Below are 21,604 nucleotides of genomic sequence, written 5' to 3' on the forward strand. Positions count from 1 at the left end.
AGGCTGTGTCTGTCAGCAGCTCTGTCCGATTGGCTGGGCTCCAGAGGGGTGTGTGTGTGTGTGTGTCGAGGATGTGGGCACTGAACGAGTCTGCATCTGCTCAGAGCGCTGCCAGGTCGCATACTGACGCAGTACTGCAGCATGGCATCAAAATGCCGGGTTCTGCACCTTTCCTCGTATTCTTCAAATGAAAGAGGGGCGATACAAAATGTTTCAAAAGTTTTCCATGCGCACATCTGCTGTTTGGAGAGAGAGTGGGTTGAATGTGACGAGCGTCAGCCACACAAGGGTTTGTGTGCTGTTGCCATGCCACGTGGCTTCAGGCATCTGCAAAGTCAGCCTCACATCACCAACCGCCACCACCTCATGCCCACCCTGCTATGCCTCTCTCAGCAACACAATCAGACAGAACATTATGCACAGCAGGGCCACAGTCATTGCTTTGATTTGCTTTGCTTACTTGATATATTTGTTTTCTCAGTGTGCACATTGAGGTAATGTGAACTGCCATTTAAAACACCATATGTTGGTGCAAGAACCATTTCTGATAAGATGTTTTGACCAATATGCGATTGCTTTCTACAGATTCTGTGTCTGAAAGTCCTGTTGTGTCTGCTTTGCTGTGATCAGCTTTCATTGTGCTAACACTGCAGACCTTGGTTTATTTTAGCACAGCAGATTGGAATATCGTCTCCATGGCAACTGCTTTGGCTTCATACTGTTAACAAAGATAGCTTTCACTTAGAAATGCAGATAGATTCCCACCCATTCAGAATCCAGCACTATGGGTGTAGCTTTAACCTCAATATTTTTTGAAGGATTAAGGTGAAATTCTGTGTGCTAGACATGAAGTGATTTACACTTAATCTCTTTAGGCAAACATCAGCCTAGACAAATGCCACAACTGTCTGGCATTATGCATGAGGATCAAAAAGGGAGATGGCTTTGCTAAATGGTCGTTTACTTTTACGTTTGTGTAAAGTAGACAGCCATTCTCAGCTCGTTAATCATCCCAGATAAGTAATGAAGGCTAGATTGCAGTTGACTGGAAGCTTTTGTTGTCATTTGGAATATTTCATTTCTCTTTCTTTCTCTCTGTAGTTGTGTCCCAGATGTACTGTGTGCACTTATGCTATGCACTATGTTTTTTTGTCATCCAGCATCAGAACCTGATAGCCTTACAACATGTAATAAAGCTGCACCAGTTGAGTGCATGAGTTCAACATGTCACATTTTTTAAGGTTTTAAGTTAATTAAGTGCATTATCCAGATATTTGAAGTGCACATTCTTTTTTGAATTTTCAGTGTGAACACAATATTTTTAATATTTGTTTTCACACACAATATACCAAACCACTTTTTGTTATTACAAATAACAAAAAGCATAATGCAATAAAACAAATATTCAACATGACATTAATGATTTGTAATAATATTTTATTGTATGGCTATATGTTTACAACAGTGAATATGGTGATCAAAGCAGTCATTGGTTTCTAAAGGGTGTGCAATTCATTACGTTATAAAGCTGTACTCTCCAACAATTTTATTTTTCCAACTACATTTTTTTTTCTCACTGACACATTCACTTTTTTTTCCTGCAAAACTTATAATTATACACCAGAATCCACATTACTTTTTAGAGATGTACTGTCTTGTTTTTATAACTGTTTATACTTTGAACTGCTCCAAATATAAGCATAAATAACCCTACATATTGAAATTTCCTTTCAAACACCCTTATATTCACCTATTAACAGTATGTCTGATAAATATCTAATCTGATATGCAAATGAAACTGGTGGCTCATGGTCTGATCCAGTTACTCTACACAAAATGCATTTGTTTCATTAAATAATCTTATATTAGCATTTGCCCTTTTATGAAAATTTTGTATTGAAATACCTATATGATTTTTCAAACAAGCTCTAATGTGTTTTTATATTTACACTAATGCATTTTGCATAGTTCCTGTAATAAATATATGCCAATAAAGACATTTCAAGCATTTTTAAGGAATATGTGATTGATTATACGTCATATGAAAGAATCATAAGAACTACAAAGACAGACACACTGTGGAATGTTTGTCCTGCATCATTTTCTCATGCCTGTGTGCTGCTGTTGAAACGGTGCCAGTGGTATTTGGATGAAGCTGCTGTTTATTTGACTAGACCTTCCTGAACCCATTGAACAACATGTGCAGCCTGTGAATGTCTTTGTGCAGAATAAACACTGCATTGTGTTTCCTCATCCTCTCACTAGCATTTGTCCTGGAGTAAAACAACTGCTGAGAGACTCATCATGGAGAATGAACATTATATGTAAATGCATGGTTTATGTAAAACGTATACCAAGATCTATTATGTGATTTGCCATCTAAATTTCTCACTAAAATTTAGCGATTTTAAAATACATTTTAACCATACTTACTGCTCTGTCATTATTAACTCACCCTCGTGTCTTTCCAAACTTTTATTTTTCTGCCTGTGGAACATAAGAAGATATTTTGAAAAATGTCCCTCTTTTTGTCCATACAGTTTAAATACAATCCATTGTGGTTTGGACAGGTTTGGAACGACTTGAGGGTGAGTACATTTTCAGAATTCTTTCAAGTGCACGCGAGAGTTCGACCTCTCTCAAATGCGCGAGGATGCTCACGTCTATTTTACGCAGTAGATTCAGTGTATTAGGAAAAGAAGTAGTTTGATAAACTCTTTCACTAGTGGGAATATTATCCAATTCTGTGTTTCCCAACTCATTTTGGGATGTGTGAGTGTGCTGAAGGAAGGCGGGACAGGCGCGTGACATCACTCATCTGTATAAAAGCCACAGCTGTGTCTGTGCGCTCGCGCTGTGAGGCTGCAGAGAGAGAGGCGCGCGTACGCTCGCTCGCTCCGTCAAACAAAGAGACCCGTCAACATCATCCACAGTGCACCAGCAGAACCCATTCCAGCAAGGCCAAGAGGAAACATGACTGCAAACGGAACCAGCGACATGCTCAAAATCCAATTCGGATTGATCAACTGTGGGAACAAGTACCTCACGGCTGAAACGTTCGGCTTCAAGATCAATGCATCAGCCACCAGCATGAAGAAGAAACAGATTTGGACCTTGGAGCAGAACGGCGATGACTCGAGCACGTTCTACCTGAAGAGCCATCTGGGGAGATACATCGCAGCTGACAAAGACGGCAACGTGACGGGTGACAGCGAGACCCCGAACGAAGATGGTCGGTTCGTAATCACTGCACATGATGATGGGCGCTGGTCACTGCAGTCTGAGCCTCACAAGCGCTACCTGGGCGGCACCGAGGACAGAATTATCTGCTTCGCCCAGACCATCTCCATCGCAGAGAAATGGAGCGTGCACATTGCCATGCACCCCCAGGTCAACATCTTCAGCGTCACCAGGAAAAGATACGCGCACCTGAGCTCTGAGCAGAACGAGATCGCCATTGATCGAGACGTTCCCTGGGGTGTGGATTCCCTCATCACCTTGGTCTTCCAGGACCAGAGGTACCACATACAGACGTCTGACAACCGGTTCCTGAAGAACGACGGAAGCCTGTCCCAAAACCCTGACAAGAATACGGGGTACACGCTGGAGTTCAGGTCCGGGAAGGTTGCCTTCAGAGACTGCACTGGGAAGTACCTGGCTCCCTCTGGTCCCAGTGGAACCATGAAGTCCGGCAAGAGCTCAAAGGTTGGCAAAGACGAGCTTTTTGTTCTGGAGCAGAGCCACCCTCAAGTGGTCCTCACCGCTGGCAACGACAGGAATGTGTCCACCAGGCAAGGTAAATGATGCTGCTTTATTGTCAGTTACTAATGTGTTCATCTATGCAACATCAGTCAGGGTTGGTTTCCTATAAATCCTCCGTAATTATCTACAGCTCATTCTTAATAATAGATATTCAACTCTTTTTCTTTTCTTGTGGTTTTGTGGATATGGGGTGGTTGTGGTTGGGTGGATCATGCAAATGCGGAGAAAAGAAAAATACCATATGCTTTACTTTGATGATCCTGAAATTTGGTCTGCTCGCAAATATTTCCTGGAAATATCATTTTTAATGATTAGTCTGGTTGTGCATCCAAGTGAGGCTCCATTTTGCTTCCATTTTTCTGTCTGATGACTCTCTGTGGGTTACAGTACTCTGGTTATTGTCACAATAGAAATCTGTTTGCTGAGAATTAAATCAATATTCAAGCCCTTGTCTGGAGTTTTGCACAATCATTCTTCTGTAAATTCCATAACGCCTGTATTTTGGAGAGGTCATTGTACTGTAATTAAGTTGAGAGTGAAGGCAATCATTACTGAAAACCCAGAAGAATTGACCTGAGACTGCCAGACTGAAATAATATATCAAATTATATAGTGGACTGGTGAAATATTGTGCTTTTCAACGTCACCATTACTGCTCCACTAGCCTATTACTGCTGAAAATGAAATAAGATGATCTGCTGTTTTAATAACTGCTAAATTGAAAGGCATAAATGGTATTATTAAGACAGGATGTCTGGGATTTGCTTGGCAATCCTAGCTCTGGTTTACCAGTATTGCTAAATGAGGCAGGACAGTGCCAGTGTGTTGGGCCTGTGCCAGGAGGCACGTGGTCTCTTCAGGTCATGATTGGCTCTTCTAAATGGCCTTTGTTTCTTAGACTGCTTCTTTTATGTTTGTTATTAATTTAGCCTTGTGGTAGTGCAAGATTTCATCTGTCCTCAAAAAGCAGTTCATGTGATTTGCTTACAGCAATCTGGACTCAATTATATGATGCACAACATCCAAATCACACGTGATTCATCTTACATCCAGACCCCACCAGTGCTCATGCTTGCCTAGTTCAAATATTTGCCTTCAGGATACAATCCTTAGAGGAATAAGGCTCAATGTTTGTGTCATGTTCCTTTTAGAGAATTTGTGAGGGGGCCGAGATTTCAGGCGTGTGCTGAGGGTAGAAGGAGAACAAAGACAGCATGCTCTGGGCCCCAGCTCACCATGCAGCCCAGCTGCTGAGAGTCTTTAGGCAGCCCAGCACGCAGAACAATGGAGCCTCGCTATGCACAAGTTTAGCCATTTCAGCACGCACAAAACAACACTGATGTACTCTCGCTTAAATGCATCTGACTTAAAAGATTAGGAGTCTCCCTGCTTGCTTGCCTGCTCTTCTTTCCTTTGTGGCAAGGACATCGGATGTTTGTCATTCCGTAAATGCAAAAATGTTTTCCCAACAGTGTCTTGCATTTATTTTGTATTCATTTGAATTGTTTGTCTGTGCTGCTATATGATAGCAGCTGCTTGACCCTGTTGACCGATGAGCTCGTTTGAGTGTCTGGCACTATAATTGTGAAAATGACTTAAAACATCCTAAATGTATGTCCCTACAATATATTGCTGCCAAGGTTAAAGGCTTTTCACTTGTGAATAGAAGCCCTGCAGTTGTCGTGTGGATGGATCGACCATTCGCAGTCAGGCATCGAGCGATGGGGGTTGGGGGTGTGTCTGCTGGTGGCTTAAAAGATCCTCCCAAACCATTTAAATGCCGGGTGAGGATACATACCACCCTAGAATGATTGAGGGGATTCCCCCCCTGATTTAGAGCAAGTCTCCGGGCGTCTTAGTCATTCTCCTTTGCAGATCTTCCATTTGCAGCCATGTGTTTCTCATCTTGGTCATTTATTTTCCTTGCCCATTGAGGTATGCATTTTTTTTGGCGAAACTCAATCTGTTTTCCAGAGGCCAGGCCGCGGCGGTGCTAATACGCAATTTCGTGTAGCTGTATTACGAGCTTTGTGAAACTGGAACATGAAGGCAATCATGGTGAATTGGAGATTAAAAATATAGATGACGTGTTTGACCATGTATTGTTCCAAAAGATTCTTGATTTCACCAAACAATTCATTCTCAGAGTAGATGTTAATAAAATTATAGCTGTAACTTTGTCTTGTAGATGTTTGTCTTAATGTAGCTTTAATATTTACTTTCAAAAACCTGTCTTCTGTTTTCCTCTCCAAAGAGGTTTAGACCATAAACACTAGATTTATCTGATGACTGTGTATCTAAATGCACACAATGGAGTTTAATTAGATTTCCTGCAGTAGAGGACTGGTGGTCTGGTCTTTCATTGAGCTCCATGAATCTAAACTACAAACCGGATGCATTGACTATTGTTGTCCTGAAGCTTCCCACTAAGCTTCCTGGCATATGACAGTCCAAAATTCTTAAGGGGATTATCTCTCTGTGTGTGTGTGTGTGTGTGTGTGTGCGCCAAAGCAGTTGCCAGAGTTATAGTCCATGGCATTCAACACTCTTTAGTCAAGTAATCTCAAAGATCAGCATCCCAAAACTGCCAAGCTCACTCAGCATGGCTAATCCAGATCTAAGATGTGTTGTGAGCTCACGCTAATGAAAGCCAGGGTTTTGGTGGTTTTTACAATGTGGTTTACAGTATGCTGTGTTTTTGTGTTTGACAGGCATGGACCTCTCTGCCAACCAGGATGAAGAAGGTGACCAGGAGACTTTCCAGATGGAAATCAGTAAGGACACGAAGAAGTGTGCCTTCAGGACCTGCACTGGCAAATACTGGACCCTCACAGCTAATGGTGGCCTTCAGTGCACTGCCTCTACTAAGTGAGTGTGAATCACAGTAACATGCCATAATGAAGATGGCTTAGTGTTGTCAGTGTTTTCATACTAGCATTCTTTAGATGAAAGAATCTCTGTGTGCGGGTTTAATGTCTTGCACTAACCATACAATATTAATTTAATTTGATTGTAAAAGGTATCTTAAATGCTTTGTGTTGGGGTCAAATTTTAAGTAAGACAGAAAATCACCTCAGATAAACCCAAACCATTTTTCTTCAATATCAGAATTAACAAATTCAAATTTATAATAAAATTAAAGACCCTTTTGAGAAAAGGTAAAACTACATTCAGTTTTAGACTTTTTAATCGAAGACCTATTTACACTGCTGTTCAAAAGTTTGAGGTTTTAGTTTTTGAAAGGAAGTCTCTTTTGCTCACCGAGGCTGCATTTACAAAATTATTTTAAAAAATGATTACAGTTTAAAATAACTGTTTTCTATTTTAATATATTTTAAAATGTAACTTATTCCAGTAATGACAGCACTGAATTTTCAACAGCTGTTATTTTAGTTTTTAGTGGCTCATGATCCTTCAGAAATCATTCTAATATTCTGATTTGCTGCTCAAGAAACATTTCTTATCAGTGTTGAAACGGTTTTGTTTTTGGATTGTTAGATGAATAAGAAGTTTAAAAGAACAGTGTTCATTTGAAATAGAAATTTTGTAACATTATAAAAAAAGGATAATGTATACATGTATAATTTCTTCGACCAGGTCTGCTAACTGCTACTTTGACATTGAGTGGCATGGGAAGAAGATAACCCTGCGTGCCAACAATGGAAAATATGTGGCTGCCAAAAAGAATGGAATAACTGTTTTCTATTTTAATATATTTTAAAATGTAACTTATTCCAGTAATGACAGCACTGAATTTTCAGCAGCTGTTATTTTAGTTTTTAGTGGCTCATGATCCTTCAGAAATCATTCTAATATTCTGATTTGCTGCTCAAGAAACATTTCTTATCAGTGTTGAAACGGTTTTGTTTTTGGATTGTTAGATGAATAAGAAGTTTAAAAGAACAGTGTTCATTTGAAATAGAAATTTTGTAACATTATAAAAAAAGGATAATGTATACATGTATAATTTCTTCGACCAGGTCTGCTAACTGCTACTTTGACATTGAGTGGCATGGGAAGAAGATAACCCTGCGTGCCAACAATGGAAAATATGTGGCTGCCAAAAAGAATGGACAGCTGGCTGCCACTATTGACACAGCAGGTGGGGTGGGCTATTTCTGCTGTTTCAACCTTTTATTTGGAAATGCTGCTGTGATTTAGTAAACTTGTTGATAGATTGCCCCTCAATTGGTGGTCATGTTGAGTGGAGCATTACAATAGCGCAATCATATTCCCGCTTGGCTATTGTGTGTCTCAATTCTGAAAAATTGCTTTTTCAGGTGAGACTGAGGAGTTCCCGATGAAGCTCATCAATAGGCCCCTCATTGTGTTGAGAGGGGAGCATGGCTTCATTGGCTGCAGGAAGGTGACCGGCACTCTGGACTCCAACCGCTCCTCATATGATGTCTTCGGGTTGGAGTTTAGAGATGGAGCCTATAGCTTGCGAGGTTTGTTTACACTTCAATAATGTTTTTAATTTAGACTGTAATTTAATTTTAACTTAAGACTTTTCTTGATGCCATGAATCCCTTCTCAGACTCCACAGGGAAATACTGGATGGTGGGCAGTGAATCGAACGTGCTCAGCAGTAGCGACACCCCGGTGGACTTCTACCTCGAGTTTTGTGACTACAACAAAGTGGCCATCAAGTCAACTGAGGGGAAGTATCTTAAGGGTGATCACGCAGGTGTTCTGAAGGCCAATGCCGATGATCTGGACACCTCCACTATGTGGGAGTACTAAAAGCACTTAAGTAACCACTGTGGCTTTTTCTTTCCAGTTTTTTTCCTTTCTGTTATGCATTTTGAATGTGGTTTTTGAATACGAGTAAGCACACCGGCCAATAGCAGAGAGAAACCCAAAGGTGGAGGGTCTTGCTTCTAGTCACGTATACTCTATTCTGTCTAAATACTTCAGAGTTTGTGTGCCACAGTATTACCGCAGTGTTGTGCGGTTTTCATTGACGACGATTGGCCAAAACTGGGACTTCAGGGACTTAACTGGCATCCAAATTTGTGTTGTGTGGTTAAGCACATCTAATGTCATCTCTTAATCTGTCATAATAATTGACTTCCATTCAAGTCGGTTCACTCTCTGGAAGATCGGCTATGCGGGCGCCACACGTCGAGCCACAGGATTTTGATTTTGACCAGATTGTAGCGTGATCCTTCTTCCTAGTCTTTGCACAACCCCTGTATGAGCCTCACACTATTAATATTAACACACAGCGAAATGTTAAAGAAAACCTTGTGACTGTGAGCTATTGATGTAATGCTTCCCACTGTATTGCCAGTCATAAGTACCTACCCTCATGAGGACTAAGGCAATATTTACAGGTAAATGTATGAATGTTGAGTTTATTTTTTCGTTCAATAGACTTGACAGAGTTATGAAGGAAGCTCTCAGACCACTGAAATGGCAATGAGCTAAACTGTTTTGTTTTCTTGTTTGAAGTACGGCAGTGCTTTGCTTGTGTACTTCAGTATGTACTGCCTCACTGTCTGTGCCATTAGAATTAATTTTAATGTTTAAAAAGAGGAAAAACCTAGAGAACTGGATTGGTACCTCACAGTCCCTCATCTCAAAATTAGGGTTACGCCTGGAATTGCGAATGGGCGGGAAAAAGAAATATAGATATTAAAATGGTAACTGTTTTCTGCAACTCGAAAGTGGTGTCATCGTTACGTTGTGTGCTGCAGCTGTGGGTGTGAAGATACCGACGTGAGGTATGTTGTTGCAGGTTCAACACAGTATTTATGCTAAATTAAACCACTTTTCCTTCTTAAACCTGACAAATCTCAAAGGAATGGTGGGTCTGGGTTCACTGGACTCGTGCAGTGGTCTTATCTGGAAAGGTGTCTGGAAATGTCACCTAACTTTTTTTTGTTGTTGTTATTGTTGGAGAAGGCACAGACATTATCATGAACCTTATTCCGTCATACACATTACAGTACATTAACGCCTCAGTGAAAAAGCCAAAATGAAGACATTAACACCACACAAGATTGATTAAAGATTCAAACCTGAGGTTAAACTGGTGCTTAATTAGTTTTCAGGTGTGCATCAAACTAACAGAGCCACTCTGAGCTTAACGCATTAAGAACTTTAAGAAAAATTATTTAAGAGCTATCATTTCACATGATAATGATCTCCCGTTGCTAAGGGAATGGTAATGACTGTGCCTTAAAAGGTCAATATGGGGGAAAAAAGACATTCCACATTATACTTTGTAAAGTCTTTACAGATGTCTTTTTATTTTGTTTTGGTATTATGGTTGTTTCCTCATGTGCCATGGGTACAAATCAAATCCGGAAATAAATATGGTTTGAATATGAAACCCTGTCAGTGAATTTTTTTTAATTCTAAAAAAAATAAACATTAAAAATGTTTGTTTTCTTTAAGTGGCAAAGCAATGATCAAAGCAAACACGTTTCTTCTAGTGAAGTGATACGGCTTTATCTATAGCTAACTGTCACTAAGCTTGAGCAGAGTTCGGTGAAGTATGACCGCAGTGAGTTTATTTTGAAAGCTTACCCCGCTGCAGCAGAATGAGAAATTAATTTTCTCCTGAGACCTCTACTCCATCTTTTTTTAAACTTGTGGCCGCTTCATCAATGAGGCTTTTGTTCGGTGTTATTGCTGGAGCAGAATGATGTCGATCCCATCTGCTGAGTTTAAACAACGAAAAGGTTGTTTATTGAAGTTCAAGGAGCCTAAAATTGTAATTGAAGGGACAGTGTACAACGAAAGAGCTTCAGTATCTAAAATGCAACTAGAAATACAAATTGAAAGCATGTGATCTTTGCTGCAAGCTATAAAAAATATTTAAAATCCACAATATTTCAGTAAGATCCTTGGAGAAGCCACTCAATGTGAATAGAAAAAAGAATACACATTTTTTTGAATGGCTACCCTGATCACATACTATGTAAAAACAAAACAAAAAAAAAGCAATGCAAGTACCACATTGAAATAAACATGATTTTTTAAAAGTAGAAATAGTATTTTCTTGTAAAATGTACTCTAACTTTGCAAAAATCAGTCTATTACTGTAGACTGACCCCTTCGGTATACACCCATCGCAAAGACAAAGAGTGTGCATCATATTCTTTAAGATGGGTAGCTAGGTTTATTGAACAAGAAGCTGCTCTGATTATTTGTGTGTTCAATAAATATGAATGCACCCGATTGATTGGTAGCCTAATTAGTCTTCATGAGTGTTATATAATATTGGATTACAAATGAAGACGACGCCATGAGCATTTCCATTCTGGCTTTCAAGCAACTAAGAAAAGAGACTGAAAGGGTAAAATGATCTAGTCTGGCTGATACCAGGACCAATGTTTCCATGGTTACTCAGAGCATGTCATTTGAAGGGGCTTTACTGTGGGGGTTGATGGTGGGGCTGGAACTGCAGTTTTTCAGGTGGGCAGACAGGGATTTTTTCTTTTAGTCATCATTTTCATGAGATGTATGTGCAGGTTGATTCACATGATTGACCGGTGTACAACATTTGAATAAACACATCAGAGCAGAGCAACAGCTTTTGCACAGATGTGACTGTAACATTCAGTGGGAAAAGAACAATGTTTGCACTGCACTGTGACAAATGTCAGGACATTTCTCGAATTATGCATGCGGTTTCTAAGTTTTCCATGTATTTGCATTTTTGTGATATGCATGGAATGGAACATGACCTACTCACAAGGTACACTGCCTAATAATTTTTTTAAAACAGTAACTGAAACAGTAGGCTTCCATCCATGACTAACATTTCAAACTGTAGTAGTCACTTGACCTTATCTTACAACATTTTACCTTGAAAATGTTTATTTAGCATTTAAAATTTTCAGTTTTTATTTTCAATATCAATTTTCAACATTCCGTTTTGTGTAAAAATGTCCACTTTGGGCATTCTTATCAAATACGGAGTCAAGAAAGCAAGCAATTCAAATTATTCTTGTAATTCCAGCTCATTCGAAATGGAAGCTTAAAGGGATAGCGCACCCAAAATTGACAATTCTGTTATCATTTACTCACCCTCATGTTGCTCCAAACCTGTATGAATTTCTTTCTTCTGTTGAACACAAGATATTTTGAAGAATGTAGGTAACCAAACAGTTGCTGGTCCCCAGTGACGTCCATCAGAGTATGATGGGGGGGAAAAGAATGACTATGAAAGTCATTGGTGACCAGAAACTGTTTGGTTACCCAAATTCTTCTTTTATGTTCACCAGAGAAAAGAAAATCCATACAGGTTTTGAACAAACTGAGAGGGAATAAATGATGACAGAATTTTCTGCTTGAGGGTAAATAATGACAGAATTTTCATTTTGGGGTGAACTTTCCAATTAAGTGTGCACAATGCACACTTCAAAACTTTTTGATTTAAGTCTCTTATGCTCACCAAGGCTGCATTTAATTGATCAAAAATACAGTAAAACAGTAATACTGTGAAATATTACCATTTTAAACAACTGTTTTCTATTTGAACATGCAAAAACATAGTTTATTCCTGTGATGCAAAGCTGAATTTTCAGCATCATTACTCCAGTCTTCAGTGTCACATGATCCTTCAGAAATCGTTCTAATATTCTGATTTGTCGCTCAAGAAACATTTCATATTATTATCAATGGTAAAAATTGCTTTGCTGCTTAATATTTTTGTGGAAACATTTTCTCCCAATATTCTTTGATGAATAAAATAATGTCAAAATAACCTTATTTGAAATAGAAATATTTTGTAACATAAATATCTTTACTGACACTTTGAGCAATTTAATGTCCTCGCTGAATAAGTAAGTCATCTGTAGTTTACCACAACAACAATGAATTTTAATCTATCTTCAGGTAGACCCGATCCATATCCACAAACCACAATGTCACTGTTAAAATTCAAGGTTCCAAAAGGAGTTTTTCGCAACAATGCCATAGAAGCAGCATTCATGGTTCCCCAAAAAACCTTTCAGTTATTCAAATAAGAATTCAGTTAACTTATTATATTACTAAAATGTTCTTCAACACAAAGAAGAACCACTTTTTCTTCATGTGAAGAACATTTTAATAACCTAAATAACCATTTTTCACTATAAAGAACGTTTTGTCCAATGGAAAGGTTCCATGGAGGTTAAAGGTTCTTCAAGGAGCCGTCAATGCCAATAAAGACCTTTTATTTTTAAGAGTGAGAGACTTGATGAAACATGAGGCAGAAGATTCATGGGCACAGATCCAGTTTCAGGAAGCTCTTAAGCTGTTGGCGCATTGAGCACAAGCTGCCAGGATCGACCCTTCACACCTGCAGGCCTACGGGCCTAAAGACTGTCCATCTGCTAGCCCATTAGGAGGTTACAATGTCAAACTGAGACACTTCATTCACCTGCACCGTGTCAGGTGTGGTACACCGGTACTCTAATACACCACCAACAACAGATGGGAGAAGATGGCCAGATTATCCTGATCTTCTCAGGATTGTGTTCAGCACTTATTTAAGAAGCTGCTGGTCATTCCTTCTAGTTTGACTGACACACCACCATCCCTTAGATTTCACCAAAAAAAGGGCTACTGTAAGAGCCTCGTGCTCTCTGTGAGGATGAGTAATATGCTTTAAGAGGCATGAGGGGTCTGAATAAAGCCCGGGGCAGAGGGGCTACTGCCAGCGGGGAGGAGAGCAGGAGGTGAGGATCCAGTGTGGGCTCCATTAGTGAGCAAGAGCTGTGGCTCTTTGTTGAAGCGCTGGGCAAGAGGACGGGACTCTCTGCGGGAGTCTCACTGCACTGCAGTCAAGCCAATGGATGAGTCACACAATACAGCACAATAAACAACCCACTTCGCAGGAATTATGGGCCTATACGTGCTGAACAATAACAGCTTAATATTTGACAACGTATTGATCTTTGGCACTGAAAGCCTACATTTTTGAGCAGCTCCATTTTATAAATCAAAAGTGCCAGTTCCTGTATGATTTTGTCAGATGTTCTGTCGGATTAGCAGGTCCACATGGATTATGTGCCTGAAGAACTCAAGAGAAAACTCTCTTCAAAAGTGGAATGGTTGTCCTTCACAAGTTTTACAGTCACCTTTGCATGTTCATTTATTAAAAAATATTGACTAATTTGATAAAGCTTTTAGCTACCAGTAAGACTGTAACACTCACTGCGTAAGGGTGTGATCACATTTAGCTTTCTAAGAAAAAATTCTGCCGGCGAAGTGCATTCACCTCATTAGGAATCTGTGATTGGGAATATTGGTTTAACTTTGAACACACAACTTGACCAACATAAAACTGCTTAGTTTGGAAATGACCTCTGAGAAAGTGGAGCTTCATGCAGCGCTACACTGACAATTAACCATCTTTGCCCATGATATTTTGCTGAAGTTTAGCTAATGTGATCACACCTTAACACACTGGATCATGTTTAAATCAATCCAGATTTCCCCCCAAATCAGTACAGAAATTATATTTGGAATATTTCACCTGGTCTTGCTGCTGTTTGGTACAAGAATTAAACAAATGTGGACACAAGTGTTTGTTTTCCATGTATGAACAGGGAAAGCAAGGGATTGTAATTACAAGTTTATAAAAATAACTCAACAGATCTAAATGTAAAAACATCCATGAGAGAGACCGTCAAGCTCACAGTGAGGATTGTACCAGAACAAAGAAATGTCTATTTTCTAATTAAATTAGAATATTCTCCACTATCACATTTCCATCTGCTTACAGTTCCTTCTTCATTTCCCTTTGTGATGCTAACCAGTTAAGTACTTACATCCCAGCTAGCACTGGGCTACAAACTGAATATTCACAATTTGCCCTAATATAAAATTGTGTATATTGCAATGATTTTAAGGTCCATGACCAGTGTTGGGGAAAGTTACTTTTAAAAGTAATGCATTACAATATTGCGTTACTCCCTAAAAAAAGTAATTTTGGATACTTTACTAGTTACTTGAAAAAAAGTAATCAGATTACGTAACTCACGTTACTTGTAATGCGTTACCCCCAACACCGTCCATGACTCACAAGTATGAGGGGGTTAAAACTAATAATATCTGATCTAATGTACTAGTCAACTGTTTTCTATTGTAACATATTTTAAAATGTAATTTATTCCTGTGATGCAAAGCTGAATTTTAAGCAATTGTGAAAATTGAGATTCAACATTTTCAGGATTCTTTGATAAATAGAAAGTTCAAAAGACCAGTATTTATCTAAAATAGTAAGCTTTTGTAACATTATGTCTTTACTGTGACTTTCGATCAATTTAATGCATCCTTGCTGAATAAAAGTATTAATTTCTTAATACTCAATGTCTTTCTGATTCCAAACTTTTGAACAGTAGTGTAAACATTAGTAGCAAAACTGGTCCTATACAGTTTGATTTACAGATCTGAAATGGCATCAATATCCATCTAAACTAATAATCTAGGCATTTGTATGAGGAAAGACGTTGAATAAGAAAAACCCTGGATGAAAAACAAACATTAAACTGGTTTGCTGATTGCAGTGAATTCTTTTGATGACCTCATGGGGAACGTCATTGGAAATCCCAGCCAAACCAACATATATTTTGAACTTTAGAAAGCGGCGCGATTGAAAAAGACATAGAAAGTGAAAGGGGGAGAAGAAATACAAAAGTAGAGAAAACGAAAAAGCCTTTCAAAAAAGCATGGAAATTAGGCTCTCCTGTTACTGTTCAATCATGTGAAAAGACCAGCAAACCCTGCCAGAAACAATCTGATGCCAACGTCCACGTCAGACCACAGCCAGGACGAAAATGGGACATCAGATGAATTTGGGAGGAGTCCACTTCATCAGTCAAACACAAAACAGCTCAAGTTCACCAGTCAGCCTTGGGGTACGGTGCCAGGTGATTAGGCACGGCTCTGAATGGAGGGGTAATTGCAGCGGGACGGCACCCTGACTGCGCTCTTCACACAGAAACATAATTCAAATGCCTTAACCGGATAATTAGTGGAACTTCTGGATTAACCGGAAAAGGATTTCTCAATCATGCTCACTGCTTAGGGATAGTTTCCCCCAAAATTATAATTCCATCATCATCTACTCATCCTCAAGTTGTGCCAAACCCAAAATGCATTGTTCCCACAGAACAACAAAGGAAGAGAGCGAGCAGAATGTCCGTTCTTTTTGATGGGGACCACACATCAAGGACAAACACTAGCTCTTCAGTCTCATTCATGTTACCCTATGGTCAAACTTAGCATGTTCATGGTACATAAGAAGTTTGAACCAATGAAGTTCTTCTCCTCATCCTTCTTTTATAGTGTGGACTGTGGAGTAGGGCTGGGCAACATTTTATTTTCAATTATGTCTTTGGCTTCCAACGAGTATGAAAACAAGATAATTGAGATAAAATCATTATTTGGTTCCATTCCATTTCACAATGATGCTTTTGTTTTGTCTTGTGTCCAGTCCACATTCAAAACATCCTTCACAGTGGTCTGCTTTCACCCTTCCCTGAAAGCCTAAATATATTAAATAATAATAGTATACAAAAAAAATAAAATAATAATAATAATATATATACAGTGGGTACGGAAAGTATTCAGACCCCCTTAAAAAATTAGTTATTTCTCCATTGAAATTCCATTAATTTTTCCATTAATACACCTTCAAAATGATGTATGATTTGTTGGAATCAGACGAAAAATGACAAATAATGCATTACCCTTTTCATTTTACACCTAAACAAAAGCATTCAAGAAAAACAAATAATCAAATGTAAAATTCCCTTTAGTGTGTTCATTACAAATAAATTAATTATTAAAACTACAAAAGCAGTTCAATCCTGAGCAGCGAGTGATTCCCTCTTTTCTTTTATTGTTAGATTAACATTAATGAGGCGGCCTATATATTAAGACCTACTGTATTGCACGGATCTAATATAATGTTACACATCAGATGTTTTTCCCCAACAGTTCCCCAAACGTTCACTTAAGACATAACATATTATGTTTGCGTGAATACTTAAATACTGTAATTCTGTGTATATGTGTATATTTATTTTATTGTTAGATTAACATTAATGAGGCGGCCTATATATTAAGACCTACTGTAATGCACGGATCTAATATAATGTTACACATCAGATGTTTTTCCCCATCAGTTCCCCAAACGTTCACTTAAGACATAACAGATTATGTTTGCGTGAATACTTAATTCTGTGTATATATGTGTATTTATCGGGATCACGCTGTCGGAAGCGCCTTTATGCGTGCGCTTCGGATGACAGTCGGCGTGAGAAACGAGCGGAGAAAAGGTACTCCTCTCAGAAAATGTACAAATAAAGATAATTAAACATCTAAAATTATTATTTGGAGCACTGGGATTGCTAGACGAAGGCTTAAATCAATACATTTTTGTGAAAACCTCAACGATTTTGCCATAAACAAGTAGCCTCAATGTGGAGTCAATAATTCATAATACATAAATTAGAAACATTAATTTTTTTAATCTAGGTTGTAAAAAAAGAAGAACATTCTGCTAGATAACTTTTACAATTAATTTAAAAATCATTTTGAGCTAAATGAGGATAACTAGATGATTTTCATAATTCGTCTTAAAAATATAACATTTGTGTTATTTGTCTATCTACCAAGAAGGTATCTATAACAACCTTTTATGATTAATAAATGGAAAGGTTATCAGCATGTTGTGAATAATGAATGAGCACTTTGTGCGTCATAGCAAACTGAGTGCTAAAGATGTAGCTCTCAGCAGTCTATTATATAATATGAGGCTAATGCATGACGGTTGACTGTGGTAACTGCAGTATTCCTGCAATAGAGTAGAGACCTCTCAGCACTCCTAATCCATCAACACGCATGAGAAGCAGCATGCTCCACTCAAGCACCTCTCATATGTTATACTCTCAAAGAGTCCTGTATACAAAATCAACACAAAGCCATTACAACATATATCACCTGGTGTTTATCCTAAGACTGAATCACTCTTATAATGAACAATCTATCAATCCATCACATTAGGCCTGTCCACTTAACATGTTAATGTATTGCAATTTATTATCTCAAAAATTATGCAATTAAAATATAAATGTAATGTTTTAAATGTTTTAATGTTGGTCTGTTAATTATTACGGTGGCCGTGAAGTGCAAAGCAAATCACAATTCTGAAAACAAAATAACAAATTATAGAACAAATCAAATGAAAAAATAAAAAAGTAAATAAATTAATATTAAAAAAATACATAAATGCAAATCATGTAATTTAATCAATTAACAGCTCCAAACACATTACAAAATGAGGGTCAAAAAGGAGCAGCAGCAAGTACCTCATGTAACAGGAGTGATCAGCTCAAGGTTAGTGAACAAAATACTTGAACATGTTTTACTCTAAACCTGGAGGACTAAACCTGTTGTAAACCGAGTAGATGTATAGAAAGTAAAGGTGTTTGCTGCTTTTCAAGGATGATCGCACGCTAACGTTGAGCATGAAAGGAGCCTCTCTCCAAACAAAAGACGTGAAATCTGAAGTGTAGTGTGTCATTTACCGTGGGGTCTGTCCACAGCGAGCACTTCTTGCAGTGTCGGCAGGGGGCACCAGGCGAGCGAGCGTGCTGGCAGAAGTGGTTGTAGCCGTTAATAGGCTCCCGGCAGAGGTAGCACATGAAGGCGCCGCAGCGACACGACATCCGGTTACAGCCCTCCGACTTCACTAGACCTGTGGCACACTTGTGGCACTTCCTGACACGGGCAGCAGTCATCTTTTCCTCACTGGCCATGAAACAAAAGACATTTGGGTTCAGTTTACATGCAAACACTACTGGAAAAAACTGTGAGCTGCCTACCTAGACTGCATTTTAAGTAGTGGTCAACAGATACAGGTTGTTTGATGGCTGATGCTGATATCTTGGAAAGCAGGGTGGTCGATCGTTGATATAATGTTTTCACACTATTTAAATATAGATTTGATTTAAAAGCAAATAATGCAAGCATAAAAATGGCTGCACTTAAATATTTTTCTTTGACATAATATTTACTAAAATCAACAGAAATAAATCATTGTAATATGAAATGGAAAAAAAAGAGAAAAAATCTGTCAAATAAACAGTTTTATACAGATAGCAACTTCTTGTTTCTGTAATCCTAATCTGGCATTTTCAAAAATAAAGAAATTATTAAAAACATGAATATGGGCCGTCATGCACATGCGGTTTTATACAGGATACAACACAAACTTAAGAAGACCTAACAGCTGTATTTGTAGAAGTTTGTGGAATTGTGTGTGTGTTTAATGACATAAATGACAAATATTTTCTGAATATAGACAATACATTAAAAGCAGCATTGTAGGCCTTTCTAATAATAGATATTTGACTTTATTAATAGACATAACTGTTAAAGACCTAACTAATGAAGACGGAGAATGACCGCTACTGAGCATCAGCATTTGGTCACGGAGTTCTTTGTGCTGTCAAAATAAAAGTCTTGCTAATGCCCAAACAGAAAAACTTGCAATTAAAAGAATTCTTCAAGCTCAGCTGAAAAAGCAGAAACAAAATGTAATCAATGAAAATTAAATTAACATTTTAATTAAAAAACAAACTGTTCATTGTTATTGTTAGCTCAGTTCCATTAAATAATATTAACAGAACTTTTGATTTAAATAATGTATTAGTAAATGCTGAAACAAACATTAACCAAGATTAATAAATGATTTAGAATAATTTTTCATTGTTAGTTCATGTTCAAGCATTGCAAAGTGTTACTTAGAACTGTGATAAATAGACTTAATTCAAAATAAAACATGTTATATGTAAAATGGACTACTTTAAAAAGCATAAAATACATATAATTTAGAGTACCACATCATTAGCTTAGCAAAATGCTAACATCAAACTCTATTTGAATTTATCGTGTGCTTCATACGAGGAGCGCTATTTGTATCGCTGCCTTTTCAAATGCATTTAATGGGTTTAATTTCAGTTAGGATGCTGCCTTAGTAGGAAACTGTGGTTCACTAGCTACTGGAACAAAGCCAATATTTTCATTTTAGCATCAGTTATTTTGGGCTATTTAACATATAGAAAGCATACTGGTATTGAGACATATTATCTTGCCTTTGTGACACCATATTTAATTCAATCTCTCAGTCAGGGTCTCTTTCCTGTCTCTATAAATGTAGGCAACAGAAAAGGTTCGGGGTAAACAGGATACACAGTCTTTGATTCATGTGTATGACAGGAAGGAAGCCAGGCGATCACATCCTGTCCAGTGCAGAGACTGAGCAGCAGTGATAGGCTGCTTTCACACTGCATCAGTTTACACAGACACCCATGCTCCAGTACACTTCCTCATGAAGGCCTGCTGTGCACAGGGGCAGCTCTGGATGATGTGTATTTGCAAACATAACACTCAAGGGAATCCATCAAATACAGCGAGTGTTTTAGCGTGCCATGAGAAAGGCCTGGGGAAACAGCTGACTCAGCATCAGGGATGCTAATGATCTCCCAGGTTGCTCACTACACTATCGAGTACCCTCAATAGTGCACGGATGAATTATTAACAAGCTAAGAGTTTTCAGTGTGGCACTTACAAAGCCACGCGCAGCCGGATCTCGTCCCTCTCCAGCACCTGCTCGCAGGTCTTTCCCGCGTGCTCCTTCCACACCACATGGCACTTCCTGCAACTCTCCTGAGGAAGGGGACACAAATAAGCATCTGTGTTATTGATCACAATTGAAAAGCACAGTGGAAAGAGAAACTCCTGGACCACATTTCATTCATCCAGTGGGAAAAAAGGTCACGTTTCTGTTGTTCAGTCACCTCTGTTTGTGCATACGGAAGGAGCCGGTGTTCCCGGCGTTGTTTCAGAGATGCATATTGCTTCCTACCCTGCATAATGCACTAGTATCTTGGTATTACCCCTCTGGAATTATTCATAATGTCTATACATTATATCGGCAATCAGTACTATTGTACACAATATAACTGCACCAGAAAATATATGCAAATGCAGCATTGCTAGCGTGCCAGCTGGTAGAAGGTACTGATGGCCATATTAGAGCGATTCCAGTGTGATTCTCTCTGTGTTGTATAATGCTATATTGCATGTGCTTAGAGTGTTCCAGGTGGTTTGCAGCATTGCTATGTGGTTGCCAAGGTGTTTTTAGTGTGTTGCTATGAGCAGGGGTGTCCAAACTTCAGCCCGCGGCTCAGCTGATGAATTTCAAACGGCCCGCAGCTCGTCTATTATTATATGTGAATTCTTAAACGCACCAAAAGCGGAACAGTGCTACTCGTTTGAAGCGTGCTGCATGGACCGTTATTAAATCGGCACAAAAGACAGCGCAGCGCAAACTCAGAATAGAGGTCTGCGGGACCCGACCAGATTTTTTGCGCCGCGGGATTAAATTCCCGGAAAAAACGCGGTAGCGGTCTGTAACTCTGGTGTAATTTGAACGGGAGTGGGCGGTCTAACAACATCCCGTTCCCGACGTCCATTCAGAACAGCATATCTACGCTTTATTCTTATTGACCACCGGTACAGCCTGCACTCGGACTGTTAAAAAAATAGTCCCGCGCAGACCTCTACTCAGAACAAACGAGTTTACTCGCTGACTGGTCTCGATCACGCTACTACTAAACAGTGCTGCGAGATCCAGTGAGAAGCGTTCGCACAGGTCTCCAACACACACCACAAATGCCATTCTAGATACTAGGGGTGCTCCGATCAGGGTTTTTGAGGCCGATCACAGAAAGCAGTATCTGCCGATACCGATCACCGATCTTTTTAAAGCATTCTTTTTATCATTTATAACTATTTATATTGATACTCCAATCAGGATTTTTAGACATTT

The 21,604-nt window shown here is 38.8% G+C and overlaps 2 protein-coding genes across 4 annotated transcripts in view; one reads left to right on the forward strand and one right to left on the reverse strand.

Annotated features, from left to right (window-relative positions):
* The first annotated feature begins 2,830 nt into the window (after positions 1 to 2,830).
* Positions 2,831 to 10,071, forward strand: LOC107720060 (fascin-like). Its single transcript, XM_016527658.1, has 5 exons — positions 2,831 to 3,796; positions 6,474 to 6,630; positions 7,743 to 7,864; positions 8,043 to 8,210; positions 8,300 to 10,071. Exons 1-5 carry the CDS (start codon positions 2,974 to 2,976, stop codon positions 8,503 to 8,505), a joined length of 1,476 nt encoding a protein of 491 aa, XP_016383144.1. The 5' UTR covers positions 2,831 to 2,973; the 3' UTR covers positions 8,506 to 10,071.
* An 8,135-nt stretch (positions 10,072 to 18,206) lies between these two features.
* The window catches only part of rnf216 (ring finger protein 216), a 48,712-nt gene continuing 45,314 nt past the window's right edge, over positions 18,207 to 21,604 (reverse strand). For all 3 annotated transcript variants that reach the window (XM_016527661.1, XM_016527660.1, XM_016527659.1), the window contains 2 exons: positions 20,342 to 20,439; positions 18,207 to 18,519 (listed from right to left, as the gene is read on the reverse strand). In XM_016527661.1, the coding sequence (XP_016383147.1) occupies positions 18,225 to 18,519; positions 20,342 to 20,439 (393 nt within the window). In that variant the 3' untranslated portion in view covers positions 18,207 to 18,224. The remainder of the gene's footprint in view (positions 18,520 to 20,341; positions 20,440 to 21,604) is intronic.

Source organism: Sinocyclocheilus rhinocerous, unplaced genomic scaffold, assembly GCF_001515625.1.
Source record: "Sinocyclocheilus rhinocerous isolate Xijiao unplaced genomic scaffold, SAMN03320098_v1.1 scaffold273, whole genome shotgun sequence".
In the NCBI taxonomy this organism is placed as follows: domain Eukaryota; kingdom Metazoa; phylum Chordata; class Actinopteri; order Cypriniformes; family Cyprinidae; genus Sinocyclocheilus; species Sinocyclocheilus rhinocerous.

Coding starts and splice junctions, on each gene's coding strand:
- LOC107720060 (XM_016527658.1), top strand. CDS start 2,974: ATGACTGCAAACGGAACCAGCGACATGCTCAAAATCCAATTCGGATTG. Junction 6,631..7,742: donor CAGTGCACTGCCTCTACTAA/GTGAGTGTGAAT, acceptor TTCTTCGACCAG/GTCTGCTAACTGCTACTTTG. Junction 8,211..8,299: donor TGGAGCCTATAGCTTGCGAG/GTTTGTTTACAC, acceptor ATCCCTTCTCAG/ACTCCACAGGGAAATACTGG.